The sequence below is a fragment of the Nicrophorus vespilloides genome, unplaced genomic scaffold, assembly GCF_001412225.1.
Source record: "Nicrophorus vespilloides isolate i.1.1-1 unplaced genomic scaffold, Nicve_v1.0, whole genome shotgun sequence".
Classification (NCBI taxonomy): Eukaryota; Metazoa; Arthropoda; class Insecta; order Coleoptera; family Silphidae; genus Nicrophorus; species Nicrophorus vespilloides.
In genome coordinates, this window is record NW_017098685.1 from 138712 (window position 1) to 148956 (window position 10245).

A 10245-nucleotide genomic window follows, 5' to 3' on the forward strand; every position below is an offset into this window, starting at 1 on the left:
TCATAAAGTAATCTCGGTAATTTAATTTGTAAATTAGATAAAATTCGAATGAAACAAAATTGTATTTGTATTATTTATTAACATTGGTAAAATACATGGATAATGAAACAGAAGTTTCTGAGTATTCTCAGTCCTCATTACAAATGAAAATGAATTTATGCGAGCGAAATTTTCCATGAAAATAATTGTACTTATATAAATACTCAATAGAATTCTTCAAATATATATCAATAAATGAGTATAATGCATTATTACTATGAGATAATATTTGCAAGTAATTGCGATTAGTTATAATTCTTCAACTATGTACATTATGTTTAATAACAAATAATATGTCCATTGTTACATAAGCGGGACACAATATTTTGAGTATTACTATTTTGGTAATGTCCTCATCTTTATTATATGGCATGTATATGTAAAATACAGTCGATTATATTAAATATTAGAAATTTTAAGATTGTATTTCGCAAAAATATAAATATCTGTAGATACCAAAATTGTAAAAAATATAAGTAATATTGTATAAAGATGAGTAAATAAAAACGGAACGTACAAAAAAAAAATCTTCAATTATTTATTACTTTTTTACAAAATGTAATACAAAAATTATGTAATTTCATCTATTTCTAGAAGCTATGAATTGTACCAATTATTTCATTATTAAAGCCGTATGTATTCCAAACAAATATCATCTATTTAGATGTAAACACAACAAAAATATAGAACAGTTTATTTGGTAATCAAAAATATATTTATCTCCACAACACTATTTCTCACGACTATTTGTCGTCTTGCAAAATCATCAATATTCTTAAAAAATAATAAAGAAAACAATCGTCATTATATACAATGGAATAATAGGCATTTAAGAAGCATCCAAAATTCAAATACCATTTGTGATATTAATCCAGGACTTCATTATCACAATTCAGTGATGGAACGTTCATTACCATTATCTGCAACTAATATTGTTCATGCTATGTTACGCACATCCATTCATCTGTGGCGCACGTTGCCTTCTCATTTTTAATACAAACTAATTTACATAATTAATTAATTGAACTTAACATAATCAGTAGTTACTATAATTGTGAAAGGTATATCATGCGGTCACGTATCCTCTTGCCTTTTAAAATTTGAATAGCATTGAACACTTCGTCGGGTGAATTGAAAATAACTTTTGTTTCGCCGGTGGGTAGACCGTGCTGATTGTATCTGCGCAGAACATTGTCTCTAGGGACATCGAAATTTCCTTCGAAATATTCTAGAATCTCGTCGAGACCCGCTTTGTAAGGAACGTTTTCCATTAATAAAATGCACCCGGGCGGTGCCAATTCTTCGTCGTAGTTGTCCCTGGGCTGCTGCTGAATTTGCTGCGCTGGTGGAAAGCGACGCATTGGGGGTCCTCTCGGACCGCCGCCCCCAAACATCATTGGAGGGCCTCGAGGAGGTGGGCGAGGTGGACCACCCATGAATCCACCGCCTCCGCGTTGCATAAAGAATGGCGGTCTGGGGCCCACATTCATTGCTAGTTGGTTTATTATGCCCATAGGATTTACCATAGGACCTCTTCTGGGATGCTGTTGATGAACTTGCGGAGGATTCGGGATATCTTTACTTTCGTATTGCATGGAAATCACGTCATTACCGAACATCGTACCGTTCTTATTAAATGCTTGAACAGCATCCTCTATATTATAGAAGTCGCATTTGGCTTCACCAGAGAAACCCATGTCATCCATCAGCAAGTTTATGTTAGATGGCATTACGCCGATGTCCGAGAAGAAATCCATAATATCGTTCTCGCAGCATTTCATAGGTAATCCCGATATAATAATTGTTGTACTTGGTGGGGTGTTGGTGGAATTATCGCTTCGGACTTTTTCGAAGAAATCATCGTTGCAGGGCTCCACTTTAACGTGTTTCCCTTCGAAAACATGTGTTTCGGTTTCATTAAGTGCTCGCATTGCTTCGTCCGGATGGTTAAATTTAATGTAAACACTTTTCTTGTTGTGCCTTGATTCTATTGCGATTGCTATCGACGGATAATCGGAAAACATATCCTGTATATCTTGCTCGTATATGTAGTGTGGCATATTTTGAATTGTCAAGCAGGTAAATCCCAAACTTCCAGCATGATATGATTTACCTCCCTCCTCGTTTTTGTGATCGTTCTTTGGATTGTATCTATCTACAGCGTTGTCGAATTCCCTATCATCCAAATGAAGAACGGTGATAGTTTGATTTCGTATTCTGTCTCCGCTCCTGCCGAGCGCTTCATCCTTACCAGCAGGATACATAAATCGTATGTATGCAAGCCCCGTCCGTTTACCGTGATTATCGTTAATCAACTTGATACCTTTATTTTGTATTGATAATCCTTGGAAGAAACGACGAATCTCGCTGAAGGGGCCGAAATACGGCTCCAAACGAACGCAACAATTAGGATTTTCCAACACCTGATTTTCGTGAATTTGGTCATCATTGTACATATTGTTGCCTTCATTCATTGGAAAGTTTTGATTATTGCCATCCCAACGGTTGAAGTTATTGTTGCCATTTAATATATTTGGAAGAAGATTGTTTGCTACGATGCTGGCAAGAAGATTTGTGGCTGGATTTGAAGGAGCTCCGAGGAGGGCCTGCGGCGGAGCTTCCCAGACGCCGACCCTAGGTTCTTTCTTATTCGGTTGCAAGGTTTTATCATGGCTCCTGCGACTGTCTCCCCTTTTGCGATCGCGCTCCCTGGATTTGGAGCGATCCCTGCTCCTACTGCGATCCCGACGTCTACGATCCCTGTTGGAACGATCCCTCGACTTCGACCTACTTCTGTCCCTGCGTCTGCCGTCGCGCTTCCTGTCGTACGACCTATCTTTGCGATCCCGTGACCTGGAACGCGAACGCCGCCTGTCACGTCTACTCTCGCCCTTGTCATCCTTTTTATTAATGTTTGCATTAAGTTCAGGGACGGCTGCCGGAACAATGGATGGCATTATGGGAGTGGAAATGGCTGGTTGCGCTTGCACATTTCCCATAAATGCAGCAATCGATTGGCTCCTTGCGGCCTCGATGACCTTTTGCATTTCCGTTCGAGAACTGAGCAATAACTTTATTTGAATCTCCTTAATTTTACCATTGTTTCTGTTAAAAGCTTGTCGAGCATCTTCATCAGTACTAGAATAATATTAGGCGTGAATTACTTCATATTCTCTTGGAAAGGATAATTGTTTCTGTTTTTTTCTTTTTTTTTTTGTAAGTACCTGAAAGCAATAAATGCATCCCCTAATTCTCCGCCAACGATATGAACTCCACCTTCGGGTATTGAAAGACCATGAAAATAATTCCTGATGTCAAGTGCGTTTGCCGACCACGGCAGATTCTGCAGGCGTATTATAACGCTCATCTGGAAGCCAATAAAAGTTTTCTCTTCTTGAACACGATTTTAAGTAAACAAACAAGTCATAACTGTATTCAACTCTTATATACTCATTGCCGATTAAAAAGAAATGCTCAAAATTATTGAATTATTAATGGATATTAATCATATCTACGATAGAAAGACTATGGTCGATAATTCTCAGATATAATTACTTGCATAAGTTAATAAAATTGTTGTGCATTTATTATAAACAATCGTTTTTGAAAACAATTTTTCATAATTATTAGAGTTCAGAATTTTTAGTTTCTACATATTTCTGAAAAAAATAAATAGTGTAAAAGTAAAATTCACTGTTGATCGACAACAATGAAATCTTAGTAGTTATTAAATAAATTAACTTGTATCACAGAGGATGCAATATAAAGTTTTCATATAAAGCAGAATTAAATAAGTTTATCTATAAAGCTAAACGAATTATTATATAACTAATTAATATTATGAATTCATAGTTTATTTTGACATATACTGTGAATCGATTAACTAATTTACAAATCATCTTTGTAAATATCAATATTTTCAAATGTATATATTAAAATAAATTGTATATATATAACTTCCATGTAATTATTTTTTAAGAAAATGTATATAGTAACTGGAAAGACGAGTCTCATGATCCATGTGAATTTTGTGTATATTTTTTGTAGGTAATTATTTATAGTCAATGGTGAATATATTGATTATTTTTAAAGAACTTAGTACATAATATCATCACAAATGTAATACAAACGTGCAAATATTCACAATATTTAAACGTAACAATAATATTTGATGATAATTATAATCTGTTTTGCAGTACCAATAATTAATATCTTGTATGTATTTATTTGAATAATTATTACATTAATAATAATTATTTATTACATAAATGCAAACATATAAACAATGGTTATTGATCGCAATAATTCAACCCATATTATAATTATTCGATGGTATTTACATTCATAAAAAGAAATTATAGGAAATAAATATTATGTCTCCATAAAAGGGTTGGCAAACCAGACTAAATTTCTGCAAATGGGGTAAAAAGTGAATTCTTGAGAATAATAAAGATGTTCGGAAATTCTCCTGGGTACATAAAAAATATTGCAATTGCAATATTTACAATTGCAATATTACCTGCTCATAATCTATGTATCCTTAAGAAATATTAGATCTCGATCCCTCCGTCTTAAGAGTCTAAATTAATATATTTTAGAGTATTATGTAAAAAACTTATACGGCCCGTTCCAAAAAAGCATCAATATATATTTCTTATGAGTAAGAATAAGTAAACGACTTAAGATTAAAATTACCGCATTTCAAACGTTACAACATTAGCTAAGTAGTGACATTTAAACAAATTCTAACTGTTTATAAAATATAAAGCTATTATATAACAACTTTTTTCGAAGTCATTAAATATCATTGTATAATTGGTATTCATGAAAGATGCATGTAAATATCAACTGTTTTTGTAGCTAATAAAGTGGGAGTGCGTCAATGTAAAAAAAACACGGTTCCAAATTGTGTCTTAAATATTTGTTCAAACATAACAAAAGTCGAGATATGATTAAATAGTTGTATAGAATTATAGAATCGTAGTAGTTAATAATAACAAAATTCATTGTATAAGTAACAATATACAAAAGGCTATTTCGTAGTAATTATTGAACAAATGAACTTATATCACTGATGATGCAATATAAAATTGTCACAAACATAACAAAGAGTCGAGATGTGATTAAATAGTTGTAGGCTTATGGTCGTATGATCCTTGACCGAAGTTCAATACGTTTTAATGTAATTTTACGACATTCTTTAAGTAAAAAGCCACAACCAAAAACAATCTATCTATGACAGTGATATAAGATGTATAAATATTTTAGTTACCTGAATACATTTCCATATAAACTCAAGTAACAAAATAAATCCACGCGATAGTAAATGGATTTTTTTTAAGTAAAAATAAAGTAAAATACCTTAAGCTATTTTAAAAAATAGTAAATTGTAGCACTCGTAATTAGAAAACGTTACTGTTTCTAACAAATCCGAAAATTTCAGCATCTTCAGTAAACCCTCGCAGCTGGAAGATCTCACTCCAAAAAAACAACACCTTTGCAGTCCACCAATTGAAGTCATAAATTCAACGAAGACAATGTTCATATTATACATTGCATTTCAAAGCGTTATCCTATAGACGAGCAAAAATTTAAAAAATCTAATTTATCATTCTAATTCCACTTGAAAACAATTTAAAATTGAACCACATACTTAGCTAGTATGAGCAAAAAGAAAACATTCTCATAGGTTTAGAATGTTTTGATTGCTTTTTTTTCAGTAAACTTAAAAGAGACTTTCATTAAGCTATTTCATTAAACTATTATTTCTTAAAATTAGGTACGTTTCTCAAAGAAAACCTACGATCTTTGATTTCACTACATCTTCTATACCCGAACATTTAACAGGAATGTGTAGATTCAGCATAAATTTCCTTTCATATTTTAAATTCAGCAACATCGTCATTATAAAAGGATAATATTAATTATTTGTTGGAAGCCTTAATATCACAGATTGTACACATCCAAGCTTCACACAAATAATTTCCAACAATCAGGCATCTATAAGTATAAATAAATGTAATTCGATTAAACTGCTTTGATTGAATTAATATATGTCCGCTGTTTTTGCATAAATCGACTTCTTAGAATATGAACAACTGATAGTCTCTGGAAACACCGACGTGTAATCATCTCCGTGGGTTTGCTGTGATGGATCAGAGTATATTTCAGGAATATCGATTTTTATATTACTCGAGTTTTTCATTTGGTTTATGTGTGATGCAATAACGAGGTATAAACCTTCTAATTAGATCAGTAAGTCCCGATTATTTATCAAATTTATAGATTTAAGTAATAGTAAATGATAGTACGATACGCTCAGTACATCGATACTTAATTTCGCTAAAACTCCAATTCCAAAGTCGTGCATAAATGTTGATATTTTAACATCATATTATAGCCCGATCCCATGTATATCGTTGATGTAATAATTGTAGAAGTATCATAGCCGTTGACCTAGTATTTCCATTTCTGCTTTTATCTTCCGATTAGGTAGGGAAAAACTCTAAACTGGATAAATCACCGAGTTTAAAAGTAGTCCGTGTGTGCGAAGAAAGAGCATCCAACATCCTTAGAATTGTTTCAGAGTAAACATGGAAAGGAGTTTAAATTCCTTATGAAATCCTTTAAACACCGACGATCGAGAACGTAGTCAAAATTTCAGAATGCATTCTTTTAAGAATAGCCGCAGCACCAATTCAGTGTCTGTAACCTAAAATAATAAAGCAATTTTGCCTCCGTTTTTGGAAGGCCTGCAATTGCATCCAATTTGTTCAATTTTTCCAGTTATGTTCATTTATCCCAAATTAAAATGCAGAGAATTTCTGTAAAATAATTGGTTTTCTATTATAGATATGTATCTATATTCAATCCGCATCAAGAAACTTGAGTAATAATAAAGATGATCCGCTATAAATTAAAAAGCATAACAAATTCATAATTAAAGGAATCATTTTGCTGTGTATTATTTCGTATAGTAATTTTAATAAATTAATCCAGATGAAATACTTTTGTTTTCAAAGAATTGATAACTTCATATACTTTCACCTGATTGTATCATATGGAATTGTGAGTCGGTCGGCAACCTTTTTGGAACAAAGAGCCAATTTTAAGATATTGCCTGTTAAAAATATGTCTATGGAGCCGCATATAGAATTATGATCATCATTTTTGCTTGTGAAAAGACTTTTCCAATATAGTCACTGCTCTATAAACTGGGAGCCGCAATTTCTCTTCAAAAGAGCCGCATGAAGCTCCGAAACCGCGGGTTGTCGACCACTGGTGTAACCTGTGTTGTATATAAAAATAAGTGGAGTATTGAGCTAAAATTTCCAATTTTAGAAAATTATAAATTAATCTTATTTAATTTATTTACAATATATTTATTTCTGCAGAAGAAATAAAACATATTGTAACTTATAAATTATAAACCTAATATTCTTTAAATGTGAACATTCATAAAATAGTTTTAGATTTTTCAGAATGTAATCTTTTAGAATAAAAAAATATGTTGAAACAATATTCCCATTCACAACCTATCCCATTTTAGTTATTTTTAACTTTTATATTGCAATGCAATAAAGTACTTTGTAGTTCTTCAACAATAATTGAATTTATTGGAACTTATCTAAATTAGTAACTGACCTTTATAACAAAACCTTTTTTGAAGGAATAACAATAATGCAAAATGTGAATGGAAAAATGATTACAGGAAGAATCAAGCTCAGATGTTTCTCAAAATATACAGAATTAATAAACCTTTGAACAAAAACATCAATCTGTTAATAAAGAAGATTCAATTATTATTACAGATACTAAAATCTTAAAAAAATTAACTGATGAATGCAAACCCAAAAAAGTATAAAATAAAATGCAAGTGACCTCAATTGAAACAGTATCGAAACCAATTTGTTTCAAACTAAGTTATATTAAGCTTTTGCTCGTTGAATTATTAAAATCTTAGGATGATTTCAAAGTGAAGAAAAACAGGTTCTTAATAGTCTGTGAAAGAAATGTCTTACCAAAAAGATGAATAAAACTAAAGATTTTAGATGATCAATAGATTCAAATACCTCATCATTGAATCAATTAAACAGTGCAAAAACAGCATTTTCCAAACTAGTAGCATTCTTGAGGTGGCTTCAACACAAAAGGCACATAACTTGCTCCACACATATTTCATAAAGAAAACAGTTGATCCACTTCCCAGGGATGAATGTGACAGACAAATTCAGATATTTCGGGGTGAACTCCAAACACAACAGCTGCAAATGCACAAGGATATTATATTCCTTTATATTTGTAACACAGAACTAAAAAAAAACCATAAACACTGGAAACAGCAATTGAAATTTAAGTAGGAAGTGGATACATGAAGGAAACAAGGAAAGGTTATGGCATGTAATTCAACAGTGTAAATAAAGAAAGTCACACATATAGAACTATATGTACTCTATTCTTTGTCCACAATGAAATTGTAACAATTCCCTCTGCAACAGCTAAACTCAAATAAAAATCAACATTAGTATTTAAACAAAAGAACTTGTTTACATATTGAAACTGCAACAATTATATCAAATTAAGCTATGCGCATTTTCTGTGCAATGACAGACGCTAAATAACAAATGCAACGATTATGTGTGGATGCAATAAACAAATAATAATTTTGAGCAGGAAATGATTCATTTTTTATATTGTTTTTTTTTCGTCAGAGTTGATTTTATAAGAGAGGAAAAGAAAAACAGAAAATCATGATGAACGTAAAATTACAATGGTCGGATTGCTGTGAATGCCATCGCGACAAATATATGTGTAGTATAGTTGTATGAAATTAGTTTTATCGAATTCGCTTTTCAACTTACCTCGAGATAATAACAAAATTTTCTTCTCGAAATCTTATTATGAGATCTTTTGTGATTAATTGCAAATGAAAGGATTGTCTTGAAATCAAACCAAATATATTATATAAGTCAATACAAATCTCCTATTGACGAGACGCGACTTTGGTCTTGGAATTGATTTTCGTCGCGCCACTCGGGCTTCTGACATCGACGACGAAAAACAAAATGGCTAAACCCGCCCGTTGCAAGCAAGCAAGCTGCTACGATCGCAACGAGAAGCTACGCTCGTAGCATTCCGCGCCAAAATTTGAAAACCATTTCTATAAATAAAAAATAAAATACAGTAATACCCCAATTAGCGTAGTAACTATTGATAATTAGATATAATGTATATTGAAATATTTCCTTTTTAAGGGATATCAGAAAACATGGATATAAATTAATTATAGATAAAGAATAAAGAATAAAAACAAATATTTCCAATTTAGCATCATTTATTAATTTATATTATGTTATCTATTCTTTATATTTATTTAGGATTTATATTTCTTTTGTATTGTTATTATCAGGCCAATAAATTATTTTTCTTATACAATATTACCAAAAATTATTTTAAATAAGACGCAAATTTAGAGACGATTTATTGCATTTAGCGGTTTTTAATGGTTCCTCTTGTTTTCTCCAATCTCGAACCATTTTCTCTGTTGGTGGTGGACCAAAATGTCTTTCTGCTACTCTGTTTCCATATTGTTTAGCACAATTGATAACATTTAGTTTATACCTCACGTTATATGAAAGTCTTTTGAAATATTTTAATGTTACCTTCGGACCATAAGACGCAAAATTGAGTCCATTTTCTATGTAAAAAGGTGCGTCTTTTAGTCCGAAAAATGTAATAGTATTTACTAATCTATCAATTCATTTATTTATTCTTTGGCGTCATGTATAAAGAAAATAAAATACTGTTTGTTGTTTAGATTCCTGCTTACTAAATTTTTTTCTTTGTTGAAGTCAATTACATAAGACGACAAGTACATTTGAATGCACAAACGAATATATACAAAAATACTAGTTCAATAAAAAATTATATTATTTACTAGAATACTCCTTCTAATATTAACATATAACCGTCCAGAATATACATTTTGCGGACACTGGTCTTACCAGTGTGGTCACCCTAAGCATATGTAAATCTATAGTAATTACTAAGCAATTATTATGGCTTTATTTCCACCACCAAATTATTCTTATTGAACAATTGGTATATAAAACGGACTGTTGATGAGGTCTATATCTCGCCAAGGGTGCCAGATATGTATTTACTGCCACTTTTCCCCTTCATAGTAAATATCTGTACACATTTATA

General features: G+C 31.6%; 1 protein-coding gene across 2 annotated transcripts; it reads right to left on the reverse strand.

Annotated features, from left to right (window-relative positions):
- Positions 1–553: 553 nt before the first annotated feature.
- LOC108563009 lies at positions 554–9107 on the reverse strand. 2 transcript variants are annotated; one of them, XM_017921546.1, is made up of 4 exons: positions 8901–9107; positions 8112–8303; positions 3264–3406; positions 554–3177 (listed from the first exon to the last, which is right to left on the reverse strand). In XM_017921546.1, exons 3-4 carry the CDS (start codon positions 3404–3406, stop codon positions 1086–1088), a joined length of 2235 nt encoding a protein of 744 aa, XP_017777035.1. In that variant the 5' UTR covers positions 8112–8303; positions 8901–9107; the 3' UTR covers positions 554–1085. The 2 variants fall into 2 exon arrangements, with proteins under 2 accessions (XP_017777035.1, XP_017777034.1); XM_017921545.1 differs by lacking the exon at positions 8112–8303.
- Between the last annotated feature and the right edge of the window lie 1138 nt (positions 9108–10245).

Bases quoted from the DNA above. Each gene is read 5' to 3' on its own strand.
- LOC108563009 (XM_017921545.1), bottom strand. From the start codon at position 3,406: ATGAGCGTTATAATACGCCTGCAGAATCTGCCGTGGTCGGCAAACGCA. The intron at 3,178-3,263 runs GTACTTACAAAA...ATATTATTCTAG, and splicing joins GATGCATTTATTGCTTTCAG to TACTGATGAAGATGCTCGAC.